The 24,779-nt window shown below is 41.9% G+C and overlaps 1 protein-coding gene across 2 annotated transcripts in view; it reads right to left on the reverse strand.

Annotated features, from left to right (window-relative positions):
- Positions 1-4,553: 4,553 nt before the first annotated feature.
- Positions 4,554-24,779, reverse strand: part of THAP12 (THAP domain containing 12) — a 29,656-nt gene continuing 9,430 nt past the window's right edge. For both annotated transcript variants that reach the window (XM_062196735.1, XM_062196736.1), the window contains exons 2-5: positions 19,082-19,202; positions 15,259-15,366; positions 9,945-9,981; positions 4,554-7,319 (exon numbers count right to left, since the gene is read on the reverse strand). In XM_062196735.1, the coding sequence (XP_062052719.1) occupies positions 5,386-7,319; positions 9,945-9,981; positions 15,259-15,366; positions 19,082-19,202 (2,200 nt within the window). In that variant the 3' untranslated portion in view covers positions 4,554-5,385. The remainder of the gene's footprint in view (positions 7,320-9,944; positions 9,982-15,258; positions 15,367-19,081; positions 19,203-24,779) is intronic.

A 24,779-nucleotide genomic window follows, 5' to 3' on the forward strand; every position in this document is an offset into this window, starting at 1 on the left:
GACCCAGGTCTAAGGGTTGAGCAGCAAGGGTGTGAGTGGCACCAGGCTGTTCGCTCTGCACTTCGGGTTTGGGGTGTCACCTCCAGCTGGCCACGGCCCTCCCCTCACACCCTGGGGTTGCCTCTAGCTGTGGTAACAGTAAACCCCGGTCAGCTAAAGCTAGTCCCAGTAGTTCTGGCCTACTACTAGTGCCCTCTCAGGCTTGCAAGAGCCCCCTGATCATCAGGATGATGCCCTGTTCCTGGCAGTCCCTGGCTCGCCTGTCTGGCTCTACCACGTGCCTCAGCTCCCTGAGGGTCTGGGCTCTGTCTTTCCTTTGTATCCACGACTTGGACTCAATTTCATTCACTCTTTGTACCTGGAACCCTTTAGGCTAAACAGGTTGAGCACCACTGTCATTCAATACAATTATTTGAAATCAGAATGAAAAGCAAATGCAAGATGATGCATTTGCTTTTGTCGCGCCTTTCACTAGCTTTGTGACCTTCTGATCCTCAGGTTTTCACATGAAAAATGGGGACAACAGTATCCTCTCCACGGGGGAGAGGTTCACAGGAGACAGCAGAGAGAAAGTGCCGTAGCACACGCTGAGTGCTCTGTATGCAGCAGCTGTTGGAAGACAATGACTACACTCCCGCTCTTGCAACCGTGACTTGCTGTAAGAACTTGAACCAACACCGAACAGGCACCCAACAGGGATTCGGCAAGCATGCACTAAATGAACACATCGTTTCTTGCGAAGGCCTGGCTGCACGCCAGATTCTTGAGTTACAAGATGTATTAATCAAAATTCCACCTCAGGATTGAAGTTTTGACTCCGTTAAGTCCAGTGTGAATAATACCAATTAAAAAAAACAAACAAAAAAACCTCCTTCTCACATCCGTCAAGCACAGGACACAGAACACAACAGCACTATCTGGCTGCATCCTAGACACGGTGATGAACAGCATTAAACTCCACACCAGTGATAAGCAGACCCCGTTAAGAATGTTGACTCATAAAAGCGCGCTCACTCAGATGTTTAGGTCCATCCCTTCTCTTGAACTGTGGCCTCTGATTTCTGACTGATGTACACAGAGAAGCAGAAAGGCCTGATTGTGTCAACAGTGATTCGCGTGATCCCCCAATTACTGTATCCCCTTTGCAGTACATCCTTGTCAAACATTTGGAAGGAATTAAAACCCTAAACTTCCAGATGTTTAAACTACTACTGTAAATTTAAACTCATTAAAAAGGGGGCAGATTTGCTACTCCCGCTTAGTTTTGAAGCCTATTTGTTCACCCTGTCCAAGTAATTTATGAAACCAAATACAGTGGCAGGTAGTAGTGTCTATTTATATAGCATTCATGGTGAGAAATAAGGGACTTTAAAAAAAGGCCTGGAAATTAATTTTAGCCAACCTATAGATCACACTCGTTGTTTCCTGAAACCGATCTAGTAGATATTTTTATGCTAATCTGTACTAAAAATGACTTTGCTTTTTCTGGCCACAGAAAGCTGGCTATAGAGGAACATTTGATTATGGCAGGAAGACAGCTGCACCCACTCTCGTGAAACGCATGGACTTAGATCTATAGTCCTTTGTGGCAGGGACTTGGCAGCCAAACAAAGGTGGCAGCATTTCTACACCCAGTGTGTAAAGTCTCAGAAGTTTAAAGCTCCAGAGATTTTTTTTTTTTTTTGCCAAGGAACCCATGTCGACTATAATGAGTGCTTTTTAGATGCTGTGCTGAAAGCTGGCAATGGATAAAGCAAGAACATGAAAGGAACCTATTCCCAGAGCAAACATTTCTTTTACAAACCTTAAGAATGAAGTGACGTTCACAATCAATTTTAAGATTGAAGGCATGGAACAAAGTACCTGGCTCTGGCACTTATTAGCTACATAATCTGAGGCAATTAGTTTACGTCTGTGCGCTTGATTTCTCAGCTGAAAAATGGGAGGAATACCTGCCTGAGTTTTCCTGAGAACTTGAATGAGAGACCCAAGATGCTCTGTCAGCTCTAAGTGTCATAAAACACGGCAAGTACAACCTTCCTGTTTTATGAATTATTCTCTTTAAGTAGTACTTAAAAACTGGCTGCCCCCTAAATGAAACAAAAACAAACCAGATCCAACTAAGTGACTGCAGAGGAACTGGGCTCAAGTCAAGAGATGGGCTCTTCTACCTCAGCGCTGACTCACCTCATGGCAACTTTTCTAAGACGGAAATTACATGAAAGTATTTATAAAGAATTTGTTCTTATTTTACAAGAACCAGATCCTATATTAGGTTTCAACTATGTAACTCTTTTTCCGAGTACTAATTTATTTGAAAGGCAGAGTTACAAAGAAGGAGAGATGAAGAGATGGATCTTCCATCTGCTGGTTCACTCCCCAAATGGCGGCAATGGCCACACAGGGGCAGGCCGAAGCTAGGAGTTTCTTCTGGTCTCCCATGGGGGTGCACCTTGGGCCATCTTCCACTGCTTTCCCAGACCATTAGCAGGGAGCTGGATCAGAAGTGGAGCAGCTAGGACTCGAACCAGTGCCCTAATGGGATGCTGGCACTGCAGATGGCAGCTTAACCTCCACGGCGATGGCTCGATCTTTCTTAAGAATGAGAACAGGTATACCAAAAGCAAAAACACGTCTATGTATACTAAATCTTGAATATATTTCTTAGTATGTTTCACAAACTGTTCAGCTGTGATACTTTTTAACTGCACACGGCCTTCATGGATAATCTATGCTCTTCCCTTTCCTTTAATTTTGATAATCTGATTTACTGAAGCCTATGCCATGGGCGCGTGCCTGTGCAGTGATAACTAAGTACAACCACGTTCTTGTGGGCCAGCTCCAGGCTCTTAGTCAAAACATGCCTCTGGTATTGACGGCACCTAGCCCAGAAGCCTGGCACAGAGCAAGCGTGCAGCTACTGCTTGTGGAACAGTCTCCAGACTACTACTTCCTAGTTATGTAATCTTGTGAGTCTGTTTACTGGCAAGACTACCACTGACTCAACATACCACCAAAGATCAGCGTACAAACATCTTAACAATTGGTGTTTTTAAGCTTTCAACAGATTTCACACACACACACACACACACAAAATCACAAAGAATAAACACAAAATGATAGATACTTAAAAACTTATCTAATGCTTCATGCATGCTTTTGGACACATCATTCTGGCAGACTGCAAAGGGGACTGGAGTTTGCAACTTGTCCCAGTGAGAGGAATCTATCTCCTCCTCTCTTGGATCTAGGCGAACCAAGTGACTTGTTGTGACCAAAAGAATGTGATGAAAGTGAGTTCTTTTTTTATTTATTTATTTTTATTTTTGACAGGCAGAGTGGACAGTGAGAGAGAGACAGAGAGAAAGGTCTTCCTTTTGCCGTTGGTTCGCCCTCCAATGGCCGCTGCGGTAGGCACGCTGCAGCCGGCGCACCGCGCTGATCTGATGGCAGGAGCCAGGGGCTTCTCCTGGTCTCCCATGGGGTGCAGGACCCAAGGACTTGGGCCATCCTCCACTGCACTCCCTGGCCACAGCAGAGAGCTGGCCTGGAAGAGGGGCAACTGGGACAGGATCGGTGCCCCGACCGGGACTAGAACCCGGTGTGCCAGCGCCGCAAGGCGGAGGATTAGCCTAGTGAGCTGCGGCGCCGGCTGAAAGTGAGTTCTCAAGTGAGGCTTTGAAGCTGCTGTCTCTGCCTTCTTGGCACTCTAAGGCCATCATGTAACAAGGCCAAAATAAAGGACCACACGATAAGGCCCAGCTATCCCACCCAGACCCCAGCCAACCTGCCACCCAGATGCAGAGAGCCCAGATGAGATTAGCAAAAGAGCCACTCGACCAACCCACAAAACTGGGAAATGACAGTTTCTTTAGCTCCTCAGTTTGGGGATGTTGTGAGTGACAGGTCACTGATGCTAAATTACCTAACCATCAAAGCACCACCTAGGTTTTCTCCTTGAGACACAGGCCCAGGTGAAATAATCTGCCATGGCCACACCACTCTGAAGAGCACTAAGAACTGGATGCAGGCACTGCAAGGTCAGCTCCGTGTCATTCTGCTGTCATGACCTTGATCAGCTCCTTCTGCTAAGGACAGAGACCTCTCTCAAGAACGCTAAGATAGATTCTCGTTCTCTTTCTCAGACTCTACACAGGTACCACGTCCTCATCTGATACATGTGCCAGGGCCTGTCTGTGACTAAGGGTCAGACCTCCAGCAAACAGCACGAACTACTGCAACGTCAGTTCACCCAATCACAGCTCTGCAATTCAACTTAGCCATTTATGCTTTAGCCAGCAATAAACTCACAAACTGTGGCCTTTTACATCAGGGCACATCTAGTAATCAAAAATTACATAAACCTTACACATTCAGTCTTTCTTGGTTAAAATGTTTTTCTATATCCCAAGTAGTAAACCATACACCAAAAACAAAACTACCTCATCTTGAAGCTGATTATCAAATATTTCTAAAGTTGTCTCAAGCGTGACTCCACCAAAATATATTTAAAACAAAATTTAAACAATTTTAAACAAAATTCACATTTTATTTAGATTCAAATAAACTATACAAAATCGATTTTTCTTCACCAAAAATAACAGCAATATTTTCTGTATTATTTCTAGATAAACCACAAACACTTATTTTTGTAGGTTTTCCAGGTTTTGCTTATAAATCAAGACAAGGCAGCAGAGTCATGGAAGAAGTCAGAAGAAAACAGGTAAGTCAGTTTTCAGTATCCACGGCCTCTGACATTGTCTTGACCATTACACACGAGTGTCTGACATAAACCTGCAAACAAGATGTAGGCTCAGCAAAGGAATGTAAACAGCAACAGCCAGATGCGGAATGACAATGGCAGGTTCCTCCACTGCTAACTTACTCCTTTAGGATTCATTTGATCAAGACAAACTTTACACTGAAATCCTTGTGTGGTAAGATCACTAACTTCTCTCAGGTAATTGTCCATTTCAGAGTTTTAACTCCTATTAGTCAAAACTCTTATTAGTCAAAGGTCAATTGTGGGCGTCATTGTAAATTTCTTAAAATCTATTCCTTTCTCCCACACATCCTGAAAATTTATTTCTTCAAAACATTGCTAATTCAAACCTGACAACTGGATCAACAGTGATAATAAATGCTATTTGTAAAATGACTTAATTGAAATAATTCCAGGTGCCACTACCAGAGACACAGAAGTGGAATGTGGCACTTCCAATACCACCTTCTGGAAGAACTAAGAGGTTGTCCAAGCATGGGAGTTTAACAGGAGCCATTTAATTAGGGAGATTATCAATGGCTAACCTATTCAATGGGAGACCTACAGGCAAAGGTATTCATTGATTAAGTAGCCTACAAGAGAAAGTCTATTTTTAAAGTCTCTCAAGTATTTTCAATGGGTTCTGAATTATCTGTGGGAAGCTCCGATTTAGATGTATAGAGTTTGATGTATGTATCCACCATTAAATCTAGATCATGTTTTATATCAAAATTTATATTAAGCAAAGCCAAGTTACTCGACCTTTGGTCTGTTAAAGTGTTCCTCAAGTATGCTTTGAGACGCTTTCGTCCATTTTCATAGCGCTCGTTCTCCACCTTCATCACAGGAAGGATACACAGCACCTTCAGTAAGGCATACACATTAGGAAAAAATTTGATATCAGGCAGATGGAGAGCTTCATAAATGGTGGATGGAAGCTCTATATCTTTGCCTCTGTGTTTCCATTTTATTCTCCAACAATGAAGCTCTGCTGAGAGAGTGTCGGGGTTGGGTAAGTCACTTCTGTACATGTCAGCATGGTGCTCCTCTGATGTGTTGAATTTCAGCTGTCCCATGACCGATGGTACCAGAGATAAGCATTTAAGAGCTTTGAGGTGCTGCTCTGAGAATATATCTTTAAGTTCCTGAATAATGTGCTCCACTGTAGGAACACTCAGGGTTTCTTTATAGTAACTCTCAGAAGTTAGCTGAGACTCCAGGTTGCCTTGCTGCGCTCTGCGGAATTTCCCAGGGAGCTTCATTTGAATATCAAGCTTGGTTGCCAAGTTTGTGGCTTCCTCAAACCAAAATTCATGATACACTTCAATATTTTCCATCACTTCATTCAGCGAATGCAGGACTGCAGTCAAGCTACTGGCTGCAAAGAAGACATCAGAAGTTTGCCCCTGGAGATTTTTCCCAAAGGCTCTTGTAAAAGATAAGACATTTTTAAGAACAACAATGGTGACAATGAAATCAAAATCTGTGACTGCACTACAGAGTACAAACGCTCGGCCAGCTATGCAGTTATTCCACCTAATGTTTGTGTCACTGTTTATACCATCTAAACACAAAACAAGTGCTTGCAGAAGGTCCACGAGAATTTCAAACGCATCATGCCTGAGTGTCCACTGAGAATGGCAAATTTCCTTCAGTTCCTTGCCTCTTTCTTCACTGTTCTGAAAAAGAACGGAAATTACATTGTCAAGTTCCAGCAGCAGCTGTGGTGATCGATGGAAAAAAGAACAAACTTCCTCAATTGTTCCCAATGCAACGGATACTCCCATAACAGGAACCGATTTTGCCAACCACATATTTAAGGCACAGGAAGAGCAGAGTGTGTAGACGGCTTGGGGATATTTCTCTAAAAGTCTAGAAGCAACAACTTTCATTTTGGAAGAAAATCCACTGGACACGATGTAAGCCTGGCCACGGCAATATTCCATATTCAGCCCCCACTTCTCGGTTATCATAGTGTGAAATTTCACAGCCAGAATTTCTGCATCAGCTTCATAAGGCAGGAAGCCCACAAATTCCTCTCGCAGGTTATGGGAGTCATCAACAAACCGCACCAACACAGGCAGGTGCTCTTCCCCCGCTATGTCCACCACGTCGTCAGTGATGATGGAGAAGAAGTGAGAGTCCCTCACTTCCCTGAGTGTTTCCTCGCGAATGCAGCTCTCACAGATCTCCAGCATCTGCTTCTGCTGCGCCTTCGAGCAGAACAGCGTGTTAACGGCCGTGCTCTCAAAGCGCTTCCTCAGGACCTCTTCACCAGAATTTATCCGGCACTCCAGCAGGGCCTGGAAATTATCGGGAGTAAAGAGACCTTCGGGGACTTCATCAGCCTCGTGTCCATCCAGAGGTATGTTTTGCTTGCCCATGAGAATCAAAATTTCAAACAAAGATTTTAAGTACTCTTTGTTTTCCTTCTCCTCGAGGGTTAAAGGTAAAATGTCTTCATCTTGCTCATCACCCCCTTCTTCTGCACTGGGGTTCTGAACACTGCTGTTGTTTGTCTCTTTATGTCTTTGTTCCTGTTCAGAAGTTTCATCAACTGGAAAACAAAGAATTAATTTTATAAGCAGGCTCATGAGGAACCATACCAAAAAACTACATTTTTGATTGGCTAAATATTTAAAATCCACAATCTCATTCATTCAACAGTCACAGGCCATCTACTAGACCACAGACTAAGATACAAAGATTAAAATAAGACACATTCAGAAGGAGACAAACACTGTAAACAGGCCCATTCTAAGTCTATGCTGTTATGAAAGAGGAGTAATTAGGAGCCGGCACTGTAGCGCAGTAGGCTAAGCCTCTGCCTGTGGCACCGGCAGGAAGCCTACAAATTCCTCTCTCAGGTTGAGATTCATCAACAAACCTCACCAACATGGGCAGGTGCTCTCCCCCTGCTAACTCCCTGGGAGATTTCTGGGTGCCGTTTCACGTCCCAGCTGCTCCACTTCTGATCCAGCTCTCTGTTATGGCCTGGGGAAGCAGTAGAAGATGGCCCAAATCCTTGGGCCCCTGCACCCACATGGGAGACCTGGAAGAAGCCCCTGGCTCCTGGCTTTGGATTGGCACGGCTCCGGCCACTGCAGCCATTTGGGGAGTGAACCAGCAGATGGAAGACCTTTCTCTCTGTCTCTCCCTCTTTCTGTGTAACCCTCTCTCTCAAATAAATAAATAAAATCATTAAAAAAGGAGTAATTGTTTATAAACTTAACAATACAGTTCATATTATACAAAATAAAGGCAGTACGTCTCTTTACATTAGTATTTATTTAGGCACCATATTTGGCACTTCACATTATCATTTTATTCTTTCTTCAGGTAGGTGGCATGAATGCCATTTGACAAATGGAGGCAGAAAATAACTTGTTCAAGGTCACAGATGTAGTTAGAAGGACGGAAGGGAAATTCAAATCCAAGCTCATTTGGCTGCAAGGTTCATCCTGATGCTGTTTCTATCAAACCATTAAACCTCACCCTTCCATGGGGGATGAGACAGCCATACTAACCAATATAATAATATAAAGTAATTCAGGTAATTTTTAGGGCTAATACCAGAAACTTTGGCCTAATCTCCTCCCTCATATCTGGAGGGAAAAACAGAGGCTCTCCAGGTTAAGTATCCTGTTCAGTTACACAGGTCAATGGTAGTCCTGGTAGAAGAATCCAAATCTAAGGAATTGGTTAGAACCTAGTTCCTAGAACACAAGACTGACAGCACTGCTGAAAGCCATACAGTATGGGGGGCAAGGGGTACAGCAGAAACAGAACAAAGAAGTTACATTTGATAATGACAGCTAAGGGGGACATAAACAGGGAAAAGGACCCTTTGTTCGGTTGGCAGAAAATACTCCAGGAAAAGCACTACTAAGGTGCGATGGGGAAGCTGGCTGTCCAAACACAGAGCCCAATCTCATCTGTCCAGAGCCTGTGTAAGCTACGCTTACAGGCATCCCAGGCTCTTCAGCAGGGCAAAGAGGACTATTCCTGCAACTCAGATGGCATCCCTATTCACCACATTATTACAGAGCGCAGTCCTGCTTGGCAGAGGTTTTCCCAAGCTGAAAGTGAGAAGTTATCCTAGACATCTACTTAACTGCCTGCCCCCATGCTCTCCTGTCCTCCCTTCCACTGACCCCTCCCCTCCATGACCTCTCCACTTTCAAAGAAGTACTAATACTATTGCTCCTATCTTTTCAAAGCAGCAGCTCTTTAAAGCACAAGAGACTACAGAGACGACTGAGTCTCTCTAGCGGGCATCTTTCCATACATAATCCTATGTGGCCTCCCTGCCACTAGTGTTACTTTCTCTAATCCAATACAGTGCTCTAGAGAAGGACATCAGATCCACAGTGTCACCTCCTTACCAACCTCTCAATGGGTCCCTACTGCCAATCACTCATAATCCTAGGCTGTGGCATTCTGGCACGGCGGCTTAAACTGCTGCTTGCAACACTGGCATCCCACATAAGTGCCAGTTCAAGTCCTGCTGCTACGCTTCTGATCCAGTTTCCTACTAATGTAATGTGCCTGGGAAAGCGGTGGCAGATGGACCAGGCACTTGTGCCTATTTGGGAAATAAATCAGCAGATTAAAGATCTCTGTCTCTCCTTCTGTAACTCTGCCTTTCAAAAAAATAAATCTTTTAAAAAAATGATTAATGATAGCAATAGCAGGCGCTCAAGGAGGAACCATACTGAAGTGACAAGAACAAGAGCAGCTCCTAGCCCTCTGGTGACTCGGCTCAGGCACTGGCTCCTGCAGAGCAGCTGTGTGACCACATCCTCAACACTGCAGAAGACCCCACAGCGTTTACTCCTTACACAATTACCAAGAACTTATTTTGCGCCACAAACTGGGGGGACAGAGATTCAGTGCCCATCCCTACTGCTGCCATTCCTTCTCTACAACAGGACACTATCTGTAGCCCTGTCCCTATCCTACCCACTGCTGTACTGAGAGCATCCTGAGGGGCAGTGGCACAGCAGCTCAGCAAAAACAAACTGAACCACAGACAATTTCAGACCACAGGACAAGAGCTGGCCACATTCTTACATCCATTCTCAAAGCAAATTTTGGATGTAAAACATATTTATTTGTCCTTACCAGGTCAAGGCCTTTTTAAAAGGCATTCAGAAGTTGAGTCATTAACACTATCACTTACTTTTTTTCTGTTTCAGTGTCCTGATTTCATCTTCACTCTAAACGATAAGAAAAGAAAAAACAAACCATCTTTAAGAAAAGTGACCTTTAGTATACCTTAGACTCACAAATAAAATTTCCATTTTGAGTTCAATTTACTTCTTTTAAGAGCATAAATTCTTTATACTGAATATATTCTTCAAACACAGGATGGGAAAAACCAAACAACAATTTGCTAATGACTCCCAGCTTATAATAAAATCCTAGAAGGGAACGAGTACATCATTATCTTACTTTCTACCTAAATCATCCTAACTTTGGCTAAGACAAGCGTGTATGTACATGTATCATGACATTTGGAGTCAAATTCAAGAGGATGTAAATCATTCCCCACTCCACCCTGGAAATGCCACCTAAGAAGGTTGTTGAACCCCAGACCCTAACATGGAAGTTTAGAGCGGGACCAGCACTGTGGTGGAGTGGATAAAGCCACCGCCTGCAGTACCGGCATCCCATATGGGCACTGGTTTGGGTGCTCCACTTCCAATTCAGCTCTCTGCTATGGCCTGGGAAAACAGTAGAAGATGGCCCAAGTCCTTGGGCCCCTGCATCCATGTGGGAAGACCCAGAGGAGGCTCCTGGCTCCTGGCTTCGGAGTGGCTTAGCTCCAGCCATTGAGGTCAACTGGGGAGTGAACCAGTGGATGGAAGACCTCTTTCTCTGCCTCTCCTCTCTCTCTCTGTGTTACTCTTTCAAATAAATAAATAAATCTTTTTTTTAAAAAAAGAGTGAAGAGCAATCCCTGGGAAGCAGAAGGTGACAGACTGCCAGCATGGCGACTCTCTGCAATGCTGACATCATAACCCACCCTGTTACTATTTTGTGCTAGTGACAGCTGGAGACTGCAGGCAGTATGCTGGGCACACTGGACACAGTACTGAACCTAGAATGTTCTCTCCTCATCCTGTGGCTGCAAGCTACAAGGGTGGGCAGATCTACAAGGGTATGCCTGCTGTGAGGGATCTGAGGCTCCCTGAGGGGCAGAGCACAGGGAAATCACAGCTACAGGACAGGAAGTGGTCGAGCTCCTCACCTCCGACACATAATATTACAAAAAAAAAAAAAAAAGCTTTCATGGAGGACTCTTGTGTGTCAGCATTCATCTATAAGAGGACACAGAAACAGAGGGGAAGATGTGTATGAAGAAATAAAACTTAAGCCGGCGCCGCGGCTCACTAGGCTAATCCTCCGCCTTGCGGCGCCGGCACCCAGGGTTCTAGTCCCGGTCGGGGCACCGATCCTGTCCCGGTTGCCCCTCTTCCAGGCCAGCTCTCTGCTGTGGCCCGGGAGTGCAGTGGAGGATGGCCCAAGTTCTTAGGCCCTGCACCCCATGGGAGACCAGGAGAAGCACCTGGCTCCTGCCATCAGAACAGCGCGGTGCGCCGCCCGCAGCGCACCTACCGCGGCGGCCATTGGAGGGTGAACCAACGGCAAAGGAAGACCTTTCTCTCTGTCTCCCTCTACTGTCCACTCTGCCTGTCAAAAATTTAAAAAATAAATAAATAAATAAATAACTTAAATGTAAGTTCATATGTAAAATGGTAAAAAGGCTAGATAAGAAAAAACACCCTTCACATCTACATATAGTTTAGCAAAACTTATAATGTCAAATATAAAGAAAACATTTTACAAGCTTTGAGGAGAATAAAAGCAGATCAGTTAAAAAGGAACAAGAATCAAGCTGGTATCAAACGTCAACAGCAAAAACAGATACAGAAACACTAGAAAGACATGTTCACTTAGACTATGCATATCCCCTATGTATCACTTAACATAATGATTTTTAAAAATATACCCATGTCTGGGAACTAGCACACTAATCATCAACAAAACTACCTACCAGTTCTTTGAAGACTATTAAGGGACAACATTGTGGAGTAGAAGGTTAACCCTTCACCTGTAATGCTGGCATTGCCTTATGGGCGCCAGTTTGAGTCCTGGCTGCTCCACTTCTGATCCAACTCCCTGCTACCCATGTGGAAGGCCTGGAAGAAACTCCTGGCTTCAACTTGGCCCAGCTTTGGCTATTGCAGCCATTTGGGGAGTGAACCAATGGATGGAATTACCTCTCTGTGTCTCTAACTCTGACCTCCAAATAAATAAATCTTTAAAAAATAAAGACTACTAAAGACAAATATCCAAAAATCCTAGATGCAGTTCATAAACTTGAGAACAAAGTAAAAGAGAAAAATCAATAAAGAAATCAGAATGGCAATCAGAATTCTCTCTCCTCCACCCCACACCTCTAATGCTTTCCCCAAGTTCTACCTAACTTCCAAGAGCAGATAGCATCCACAATACACAAATTTTTCTCAAAAAATTAAGTGAAAAAAGGGGAAAGGTATCTAGCTCAGTTTATGAAGGTTAATGAACCTTGTTATCCTAAACTTATAAGAGGAATACATGAGAAGAAAATTATAGGCCAACAGCGGGAGCGGGTGGGTTTGCGGTGGCCTCTGGTGGGTGCTGGTGCTGTGGCAGAGGCTCCAGTCCCTGGCAGTGTGACAGAACCCCTGCAGTCAGGATTCCTGAAGCACGTGGGTGGGGGAGGGGCCCCTCCAGGCCTTGCTCCACTCACACACCCCTGAATAATAAAAGATGGAAAAAAGGAAAAAGGAAAAAAAGAAAACTGTAGGCCAACAATCACAAATGCAAAACCCTAAAAAAAAAAAAAAAAAAAAAACACACACACACACAACTGGCCAATTGAATCTAATAGTATACAAAAATAAATATTTCAATCAATTAGAATTCTTCACAAGAATACAGACATGGCTCACCATCAGAAAATCCAAAAATCCATAATTGTTGTTCACTGCATTAAATAATGAGCAAACGTTGTTAACTTTTCTACTTAGTAGAATGAATGAAAACATTTGATAAATTCAACAAGTTACGATAAAAAATCTGAATACAGGACCAAAAGGGAACTTTCTGAACTTGACAGAAACTATTCAACAACACTAACAGCAAACATCATACTTGGTGGAATATAGAAAATGTGCCAGTTGTGGTGTCGCTGGGACTGTTCAACACAGTACTAGGGATCTTGACTAAAAAAGTAAACAGGTAAGTAAACAGGTAACAGAAAAAAATTAAGAACTGGATGAGACAATTTCTTCCTTATTTGTTGATGATACAATCAACTGCATAAAATATAACAGGATTCATTTTTTAAAAAGTTCTAGAAAATTTTGCAGAAAACAATCTCAACCAGAAATATATATCAACAAGACCCATAATGTATTTGAAGAAATCTAAGGAAAATGTACACTCTTTTTTTTCCTAAGATTTATTTATTCATTTGAAAGCCAGAGTTACAGAGAAGCAGAGAGAGAGAGGTCTTCCACCCTCTGGTTCACTCCCCAGATGACAATAGCTGGAGCTGCGCTGATCCGAAGCCAGGAGCCAGGAGCTTCTTTTGGGTCTCCCACGTGAGTGCAGGGGCCCAAGCACTTGGACCATCTTCTACTGCTTTCCCAGGCCACAGCAGAGAGCTGGATCGAAGTGGGAGCAGCTGGGACACGAACCAGAGCCCACATGGGATACTGGCACTGCACGCAGTGGCTTTACTCACTATGCCACAGTGCTGGTCCCAACACACTCTTTTAAAGAAGTGTAACAACCTCCCCACCACCAAAACAAAACTTGCAAATTTTTTTTCTTTATTTTAAAACTTATTTAAAAGGCAGAGAGACAAAGATAGACAGAGATCTCCTATTCACTGGCTTACTCTCTAAATGCCCACAATAGCTCAAACTGAGCTGGGGCCAAAGCTTGGGAGCAAGCAATTCAATCCAGGTCTCCCATGTGGGTAGCAGAGATACAAATTCTTGAGCCACCACCTGCTGCCTCCTAGGGGGCACATGAGCAGGAAGCTAGATTGGAAGCAGAACTGGGACTTGAACCCAGTCAGATACTCCAATACAGGATCTGGGAGCCCAATGATTGCCCCCAGTTTTTTACTTTCTGTGCTCCTAAAAGTATTTAATAGCCTTTTCAAAGAACCAGCACTTAGTTTTATGCATAACTGCTATTATTTGATAGCGATTTTTTCCCCTATTCATGGATGGGAAATTAATATCAGAAAAATATCAATTCAAAGAAATTATGAAAATCCCAACAAGATTTCTAGTTGAGCTTAACAAAAGATTGTCAAAGTCATGTATAGAGGAATTAACCCCATAAATAGCATAAGTTTTGAAAAAGAAGAATTAAACAATCACTCTATTTGAAATAAAATATATTACAAAGTCATGGTAATGAAACCAGTGCAGTACAGATGCAGACAGATAAATCACTCAGTGGGTAGAACAGAGGTCCCAGAAGCAGCCTTGCATATGACACAAATCTGTTCTGTGACAGAGGTGGCACTTTATACCCATGGATTTGAAAAGATGAACCAATTAACAGACAATGTAGGGAAAACTAGTTTCTAAAAGGGGAAAAATAAAGTAGATCCCCAGTGGATATCCTCCACCTAAGAAATTAGATGTAAGGATAAAAGGTAAACATAGAAGAATTTTTAAAAATTAGATAAATGTTGTTTAAAAGGACAGAGTAGGTGAACTGATATGACATATATTAAACATACTAGCATGGACACCAACAAATAGGAGAGGCATAGAAATATTAACAATGGATTAACATAAAATAAGGGCCTTGCTAACGGCAATGGTGACAGAAGGCCATGGACTGAGGAGCAATTCAATTCTGTTCACATATAGTCAACAAAATACAGATAAATTTCAATCACCAGAACCGAAGGATATCAAAGGAATCTAAGAATATGTATAAAGTATGCCATACATACAGATTTTAAAACTTTTGAGTAAATTCTGCCAGTATTTAATAGTAACAGAATCTTCATGTCTAAAAATTATCTGTGTCTCAAATTTAAATGTTTCCAATTATATTTTATCCTTTTATAATGAATTCTGGTAATATACCTCAGCTCCATTTTTCTTATCACAAATAAAAGGTAGTACTTCTTTTTTTCCTTCCAGGATGGGAATGAGCTAGTGGCCTGTAATTAACAGCACACTTTGGCCCACATCAACAAGTATCAGCTGGCTAAATTTGAGAGCGATTTTCCAATTTAAATAGTAAAACTAGCCATCTAACATCCAGGCTACATCAATAATAATCACAGGATTCGCTCCCCATTATGTTACTTTTGAAATCGAGAGTAATCTGGATCAATTTTAACATAAATGCATCCATATTTGATTTCATAGTATTAAGGGGGTAGGAAAACTCAAGGCACATGGACCTACCAATTCTTTTATTCGCTTTCTGTGTCTACTGTGAGGATTGTTCAAATGACTGGTAAGATCAAATATTGTTGGTATTGCGTTATCTCGAAGAACTGTTCTATAAGGACTCTGAAACAAAGAAAAGTGTTGTTAGTTCAAAGATGGTCTTTCAGAATGTACTGCACATAAAATAAAATTGTACATTAATGATTTCCCCAGTTCTTCTTCAACTCCAGCTCTACAAAACACAGACTTGCAGAATTAGATGTCAGTTCAGGCTAATCTATTCTCATATTTACCCTTCCGGTAATCATACTACTGTAAATAAGGAACTATTGATGGCACATATGAGCACATAAAAGGTATTTGCATTTTGTGTAATTATTTCTAGTTCAGCCTCCCAGCTACTTCATTTGTCCTGTCCTTCTATGAGCCCATTAAAGCTACAAGAAATACAAGTCTCCCCAATAATCTACCATCTGAATGTCCTATAATAATGCTTCCCCCCTTCACCCTCTGTTCACCCTACTTTTGCTAATACAAGCACTTTTAGGAAGCATCAAAGCACAGTGAAAACAGTACTGGACTGGGTCCCAGGAGACTTATGAACTAGTCTAAGCTTCTAGTGACTCACTGAGAGACCCTGACTAAATTACTTTCCCTTTGTGGATCCCAGTTTCATCTTCTGAATAAAATCCAGGTATTGAACTAGATCAACATTTCCTCAAATACAATCATCCATATATCACTCAGCATTATGCTTGCCATTGCAGTTGTCACCATCTGTACCTGCATACAATCTACTCACTTTTCTAACATTATCTTTAGCAACTAAAAACTGTAAGAATAACCATCTGATGGGCTGTATTTCACATTTTAATGCAAATGATACAACTTCTAAAATAAAAATTGATCCACTTCACTTGAAACCATCTCCCATGACAGGGATATATATAACCACATTTTTGCACATGTAAAACCAAGTATTTTTAAATTCTAGTTCTAATGATCTCATAATTGAAAGATGATCCTTCTCTATGCTACTTCTTGTTAACACAATCCAACCTGGCTGGAAGCTGGAAGGATCCTTAGATGACGCCAGTCTTCCAGAACCAGCCCAGAGGAGGCTGGCAGGGACAAGAGTTTACCAAGAGGGAGAACAACAGATGAATAACTACCATTACATTTCCCCAGCTAGTCCAAGGAAACAGTGCCTTTAATTTCTTCCTGAACTTGTAACGGTTAAGAAAAAACACCTGTATACATTTCATTTTAAAAAGCCTTCTTGGAAGCAGCAATTAGTCTACAGCTCACTATTAAAATATGTTATAATAACATGCCAAAGAAATAATGACTCCTAACTTTTTCACCCAGGGAGGGAAGGTTGGGAAGACAGGAAGGGAGAACACATATCTACATGGAACACACTATCATGGGTTTTATCCAAAGAATTGCCAAACACATTTAGGAAGAATTTCTATTCAGGGACAATATTTTCTAGTTCAATCCCATGCAGCCCAGAAATACAAAGAAGGAAAACTGATTTCTTAAGGACATTCAGCTTCGAGTGCTGGGCTAATAATCCTGAGTCTTCCAGGAAGTTTGAATCAAGGATTGATTAGAGACACAATCATTAAAGAAAGCAAAAACTATTGAGACTCAAGGCTTCCCATCTTCATCAATGAGCAAACCCCCCCCAAGCAAGCAAACATATACATACACAGTCAGTTCTTGGTATTTTATTATTAAAATACCAATAATAAATTATTATTTAATCAATTATTAAATGAGGGAAGGACAAAATAATCTATTCTTATGAATTTTTAAAATTCAAACTAAAATTAATTTGCTATCTGCAAATAAAACAGATATTATAGACCAGAAAGTAGGATAACTGGATAAAAAACATTAATAGTTTATAAGTACACATGCCAAAAAAGCTATACCCAATTCATGTGCATGAGAATTTTAACTCAATATCAAGAATTAATGCTGAACATTAAGGAATGACCTTGCTCCATCAAAGATGATAAATTATTTGGCTTTGGCTAAAGTATTCACGAATGTTTACTGATGAGATTTTAAATGCCAAGCTAATGATGCCAAAACTCTTTTAATATATGGATATAGATATCAGCAAAATCTTTTTTTTTATTATTAATTTTATTTTTTTTGACAGGCAGAGTGGACAGTGAGAGAGAGACAGAGAGAAAGGTCTTCCTTTGCCGTTGGTTCACCCTCCAATGGCCGCTGCGGCCGGCAGGTCTCGCTGATCCGAAGCCAGGAGCCAGGTGCTTCTCCTGGTCTCCTATGGGTTGCAGGGCCCAAGCACTTAGGCCATCCTCCACTGCCTTCCCGGGCCATAGCAGAGAGCTGGCCTGGAAGTGGGGCAACCGGGACAGAATCCGGTGCCCCGACCGGGACTAGAACCCGGTGTGCCGGTGTCGCAGGCGGAGGATTAGCCTATTGAGCACGGTGCTGGCTGAAAAATCTGGTTTTTAATAGCAGCATCTTCTTTTACTTGTACAGAAAGAACATTTTCTCATATATGGATTAATTTATTCAGGACTGAAGAATCACATGGAAATTTAAAAAGCAAAAATTGCTCATTTTTTTGTTCTACGTCTGACTAAAGAATACAAAAGTGAACTAAATTTTAAACTTCTCACATTAATCTGATTGGAATTATCTAGTCAAAAGAGATTCTTATTAAAATAAAAATGCAAAAATGCATACGGCTTATGTATTTACAATAATAATTTGGGATATTTTTACTTAATGTCAAGAATATAAAAGTAGTTTGCCTTTAAGTATATGAAACCTCTTATTTTGGTTGATCTTTATTACCCTCTTAACAAAGCAAGGCAAAAATATCCCTCAGATATTCGTGATTAAACTGTTGAACCGGAATTGGCTCACCTCCCAATGACTTCACAAGTATCTGCTTCAATTAATTTTGAGAAATAAAATAACCCAATCATTCTTTAGTGTTCTGATGCCTCTGCAAAATGTATCTGAAAAAAATATCAAAATAAATTGCTGCATAATAATATATAGTGTATCTTCAAATCAAGTTATGTCTATCCAACATCTGAGATGATACATTAGTTACACCTGAACAGGAATATATTATTTATTTAACAAAACTGTCTTCCCAACTAAAGTGTTTCCCGGTCTACCTCCTTTCAAGTGTACCTGCCCTATTTGTGCCTTTTGTGAATCACAGCAATAGCAGAATCATAGGAGAGTGAAAGCCTTAGACCTCAGAGATCACCTGGTCTAATCTCATTAGAAACAGGCCAGAGAGGGAAAGTGACTTGGCCAAGCTCATAAAGCTAACAGGTCCTGACATGAAACCACACGCTACTGATAAGTCTTCACATGACTTCCATGATTTGCTTCCTGTCTTATCCAGCACATAAAAATGAAGAGTTGGGTTCTAAGAGTACATACAAAGTCATGAAAACATCTAGCTCCCTAAACGATTTCACTCACAAAAGTTCTACAGAAACTGATCCAAATAGAAACATCAACATTACCTTAAATAAACATAACACTGTTAAAATCACCTAAACTTTTCTAAAGTCTACAAATTTAAAAGTGGTTACTTCCTGGTGAGTGGGAATCAGGCATTAGGAGCAGACAAGTAAAAAACAAAACAAGTTTTAAAGAACAAAATACCATGTAGTCCAAAGCTGTCTTCATCTTAAAGTGGCAGGGTATAGGGATACCTTCCAAGTAACAGATATTTACATTTCCAACCAGTGAGAGAGAGAGACAGAGAGAGAGAGAGAGAAAGAGAGAGAGAGAGAGATGGAGGGGAACTAATCCTTCTATTACTTACAGTTCTACAGATCATAGAGGTCTCAAAGTGTTTGGCACACAATCGATAATGCTTATTTAGTTGATCAGGTGTTTTATCTTCTAAGTCGGCTCTCCTACAATTCTCCACCCACTTCTGACATCTATATAAAAACCAAAATACAATTATGGAATATGAGTTCAATATTTATATGTCAGCATTAAATTTTAAGGCAAATATAAATTATAAGCAATAGATTCTTTGTGGTTCCCTCTTCCAGGACATATTTTGGAGAAGTTGATTAGTAACAAAATGCGAGTTGGAAGAGACCTTAGAAATCAATTAGCAAAATCTCAACTTCCTAGAAGTCATGTACAAAATCAGCAACAAAACTAAACTTAAACTTGGGTCTTTCAATTACCAGGACACTTAGCATCAGAGGGGACTTAAATCAACAGCAGTACAAGCAAAAAGTCACGCAACCCACAAGGCTAATAGTCTAACATTCTCTTTAGGATTTCAACTTAAACAAATGAAACACTGTCACTGCAGAAAATCAGCAAGTACAATTTCTAGAAATAACTTGAATTTCTTGTGGAAGCACTAAAAGTATATTCATTTGCCTGACTGTCAACATGATTTACTATCTACAAGGATACCTACAATCTAGATTGCAAGCTCCATGAATCCAGGGTTTGTGTCTACACAATTTAGGACAGAGAAAGTACTAGAAGACATTGAGCAAAACAAAGTCCATGCCCTCCCAGAGCTTAAATATTTTTGGAAAAACAAACAATAATAGTGATAGACAATGCTTACTAAGCACTTATCACAAGCCAGATGCTCTTCTAAGTCCTTTCCAAAAGGATGTATTATCATTAGCCCCCTTGTGCAGATGAAGAAACCGAGGCACGGAAATGTTAATTCACTGAAGATCACAACTGGATCTTTCCCTCAAGTTTCTAAGAATTCTGCCACAGGTAAACAGTGCTAGAAACTTGAGAACAGAATCATTTTATAATTATATAACAGTATATTTCCTTGTCTTAACACTACCCATCCACTCCCCTATACACATTCTGACACTTAACTGCCTCCACTATAAATATGAAAACTATGGTGAAATGTTGATTTTCAAACCTAAACTAAAAACCACATCTAAACTGTATAGCATTTTATTCAACCACAAACTATTACTTCACAGTAATAATGTCTAAGTTGTCCATATTTTAATATTTTTACAACTTACACATTTTAATTATAAGCATTTCTTGTACAAAAAGAACTAAAGTGTAAAAGTTGTCTCAGCATAAAATAATTTGCCATAATGATACAGTTGTTTGTTTTTTAACTCTTAAATCTCTGGAGACATTCTATATAGAACACTACTGTCCATATTATCTCTGCATTAAAGTGAAACAGCTTTCTGATACAATGGCAACTCAGGTTCAAACAATCAACAACAGATTGGGCACTGGGCAGAGAACCTAAAACTAAAAACCTAAAACCTAAAAACTCTAATGAAAGGCATGCAAGACTTCTAATATACTTTGTAATTTTTTTTAATGTTCATCTACTTGAAAGGAAGAGGGAGAGAGGTAAGGAGGGAGGGACAACTACCTCTGATCTGCTGGTTCAGTTGCCAAATGACCTGCACAACCAGGAACCTGGAAGCCCATCCAGGTCTCCTGACCCTATGGGTGTCAGAGGCCTAAGCAGTTGAGCCATCATTCTTTGCCTTTCAGGATGCATTTGCAGAGAGCTGGATCAGAAGTGAGGAGGCCAGGACTCAAATCAGCACTCAGATACGGGATGCAGGCACTGCAGGCAGGGCCTTAACCTGCTGTGCCACAGTGTTCACTCCTAATATACCATTTTAAAAGGAAATTTAGGAGCCAGCATCTGGCACAGTGTTTTAAAACATGGCTTGGGATGTCTGCACTCCGTATCAGAGTGCCTGGGTTTGAGTACCAGCTCCGATTCCAACTCCAGCTTCTTGTAATGTGCACCTTGGGAAGCAGAAGGTGAAGAACTACAGGTGCATCAGACAATACAATATAAAAATGATTAAGGACTTGAACAGGCACTTATTAATAAGAAAGTTATCAAAATGGCTAATACATAGATTGGGGGGGAGGTCAATTTCATCAGTTATTAGGGAAATACTAATTAAAACCACAATAAACATTATATATTATATTAATATTATATATATATATACACATACCCAAAAGAATGACTACAATGTAAAGGGGATAATACCAAATGTTGAGGAGAAAGTCAAAGAACTTTCACATCCACAATAAATTGTGGTATATTCATTCGATAGCTATGGAATGAACAAACTACCTGGGATCTTGCAATACTAAATGGAAGAACACATGTGATTCCTTCTGTATGAATTTCAAGGACAGTCAAAACTCATCTGTGGTATTACTCAGAAAAAGAGCACAGCATGCCTGAGATTGAATTTTAGTGTATGCCAGACAGACGCTGCTGCCTATGTGACCAGGAACTGATAAAAACCTGAGGTGCTGTATCTCCGGTGGGCTGCTCCGGGCAGAAACATGGCACGTGCACTGCAGCATTTTCTTTCTTTTCTATTTTTCTTTTTTTTTTTTTTTTTGACAGGCAGAGTGGACAGTGAGAGAGAGAGAGACAGAGAGAAAGGTCTTCCTTTGCCGTTGGTTCACCCTCCAATGGCCGCTGCAGCTGGCACACCACGCTGATCTGAAGCCAGGAGCCAGGTGCTTCTCCTGGTCTCCCATGAGGGTGCAGGGCCCAAGCACTTGGGCCATCCTCCACTGCCCTCCCGGGCCACAGCAGAGAGCTGGCCTGGAAGAGGGGCAACTGGGACAGAATCCAGTGCCCCGACCAGGACTAGAACCCGGTGTGCCAGCGCAGCAGGCAGAGGATTAGCCTATTGAGCCATGGCGCCGGCTGCATTTTCTTTCTTTTCAAGATTTATTTATTTATTTGAAAGAATTACAGCAAGACAGAGACAGAAAGAGACAGGTATCTTCCATTCGCTGGTTCACACTCCAGATGGCTGCAATGGCTGGGATCTGGCCAGGCCAAAGCCAGGAGCTTAGGAGCTTCTTCTAGGTCTTCCATGTGGGTGGCAGGGGTCCAAGCACTTGGGCCATTTTCCATTGTTTTACCACACCATTAGAAGGGAGCTAGATCAGAAGTGCAACAGCCAGGACACAAACCAGCACCCATGTGGGATGCTGGCATCGCAGGTGGCAGCTTTACCCACTGTACCACAGCACTGGCTCCTGTTGCTGCACTTTCACTACTGGGGACAAGTAGGCAATGTGTGACCCCTTATGAAGGGGAGACAACGTAAGGAAGTCTGACAATGGACTTATCCAGATTGTGCCTGTGTCTTTCCCCCATGATTCAGACATGTGTCCTTACCACACTGCTAGCAAATTGCAGCTGTGAGTACAACTATATACCGAGTTCCACGAGTCCTCCCAGTGAATCTCTGAGTATAGGGAAGTTCGGGACTCCCTGACCCAGTGACAGACAAAACTGCAGACACATTTTTGGAGGAGTAACAACTAGAAGTGGCCAAAAGGAGGCTCTAACAGTAAAATAGCTCTAACAATAAAAAAGCTTTCCCTCATTCTTCTTACTCTCCTAAAGTCCGCCAAGTCACAGTGGCTACCACTGAGGACAGGATGATGACTGAGAGGGCCACGGAGAAAGAGTTCGGGATGCTAGGTCTACTTTTTTTTTTTTTTAATCTGGCTGAAAATATCAGGGACATGTCACCCTGAAAACCCAATTTGCTGCACACTCATGATTTGTGATCTTCTGTGTACATTATAAAAATTATATGTCCACACTAAGTCTTTACATACATAGGTGTATTTACGCAATTATACACACATATATGTATCCAGTTTCTCTCTTTTCCTTTCATTGGTTCTATTCCTTGTACCCCAGACCCTGTGGTGTACTCCCTTAGCAGATTGGAGTGACTCCCCCAAATGCATCTACTGCTCTCCATCACCTTTTATATTAATACCAAAGAAATTTTCAAAATATTAATTCATTAAAAGTATCAACTTCAATACATGTTAACGTAATATATTTGTAAAAAAGATTTATTTCTTTGAAAGGCAGAGTTACAGAAAGGAGAGGGAGAAACAGTGTGAGAAAGAGAGATCTTTCATCAGCTCCCTCACTCCCCAAATGGCCACAACGGCCAGGGCTGGGACAGGCTGAAGCCAGAAGCTTCATCTAGGTCTTCCACATGGGTAGAAGGGGCCCAAGAAGTTGGACCACTTTCTGCTGCTTTCCCAGGTATATTAGCAGGAAACTGGATCAGAAGTGGAGTAGCCAGGACTCAAACTGGTGCCCATATGGGATGCCAGTGTCACAGGCAGCAGCTTAACCCACTATGCCACAACACCAGCTGTGGCATAATATCTTACTTTAAAAAAAAAAAAACAACCAACTACATTTTCCAAAACAGAAAATGTTAAGGAGAAGAATGTCATTGTTTTCCATCTTTGCAAATCTCTTTAATATCTAGCTTAACAGAAGACAGATTCTCACATCTGCTTCTGTATTTAATTGTCTTATATATTTCTGGTTAAAGTATATGAAGAAAATCCTGCCCACATTAATTCTAGTTTAAAAACTATTAAAATATTCTTCCCTTTTCCATGCAACTATGGATATTCTTTAACACTACATCAAAACTCTTTTAAGATGTATTTTTTTATTTGAAAGGCAGAGTGACTGACAGAGAACATGGTATCTCCCATTTGCTGGTTCACTCCCTAATTGCCCACAACAACCAGGGTTGGGCCAGACTGAAGGCAGGAGCCAGGAACTCCATCCAAGTCTCCCACATGGGTGGAAGGAACTCAAAGCACATGGGTCACCGTCTGCTGCCTCCCAGATACATTAGTAGGAAGCTGGATGGGAAAAATGTAGCAGGGACTCAAATGGGCATCCGGAATGGTGGCTTAACTTGCCACACCACAACATCTGCCCCAGATGGCAATTTCTTAAGGATTAGATGTAATGTAAGATCTTAAACAGACCAATGAGTTTTTCACACTATTACATTAAAATCAATTGGTCTAGGGCCGGCCCTGCGGTGCAGCGGGTTAACGCCCTGGCCTGAAGCGCCGGCATCCCATATGGGCACCGGTTCTAGTTCCAGCTGCTCCACTTCCGATCCAGCTCTGTGCTATGGCCTGGGAAAGCAGTGGAAGATGGCCCAAGTCCTTGGGCCCCTGCACCCACGTGGGAGACCCGGAAGAAGCTCCTGGCTCCTGGCTCCTGGCTTTGGATCAGCACAGCTCTGGATGTTGCGGCCATCTGGGGAGTGAACCATTGGATAAAAGACCTCTTTCTCTCTCTGCCTGTCCTCTCTCTGTGTAACTCTGGTTTTTTTTGTTTGTTTTTGTTTTGTTTTTGACAGGCAGATTTAGACAGTGAGAGAGAGACAGAGAGAAAGGTCTTCCTTCCGTTGGTTCACCCCCCAAATGGCCGCTACGGTAGGTGAGCTGTGGCCAGCACACTGTGCCAATCTAAAGCCAGGAGCCAGGTGCTTCCCCCTGGTCTCCCATGCGGGTGCAGGGCCCAAGGACTTGGGCCATCCTCCACTGCCTTCCCGGGCCACAGCAGAGAGCTGGACTGGAAGAGGAGCAACCAGGACAGAACCGGCACCCCAACCAGGACTAGAACCTGGGGTGCTGGCGCCGCAGGCGGAGGA

Source organism: Lepus europaeus, chromosome 7, assembly GCF_033115175.1.
Source record: "Lepus europaeus isolate LE1 chromosome 7, mLepTim1.pri, whole genome shotgun sequence".
NCBI lineage: Eukaryota > Metazoa > Chordata > Mammalia > Lagomorpha > Leporidae > Lepus > Lepus europaeus.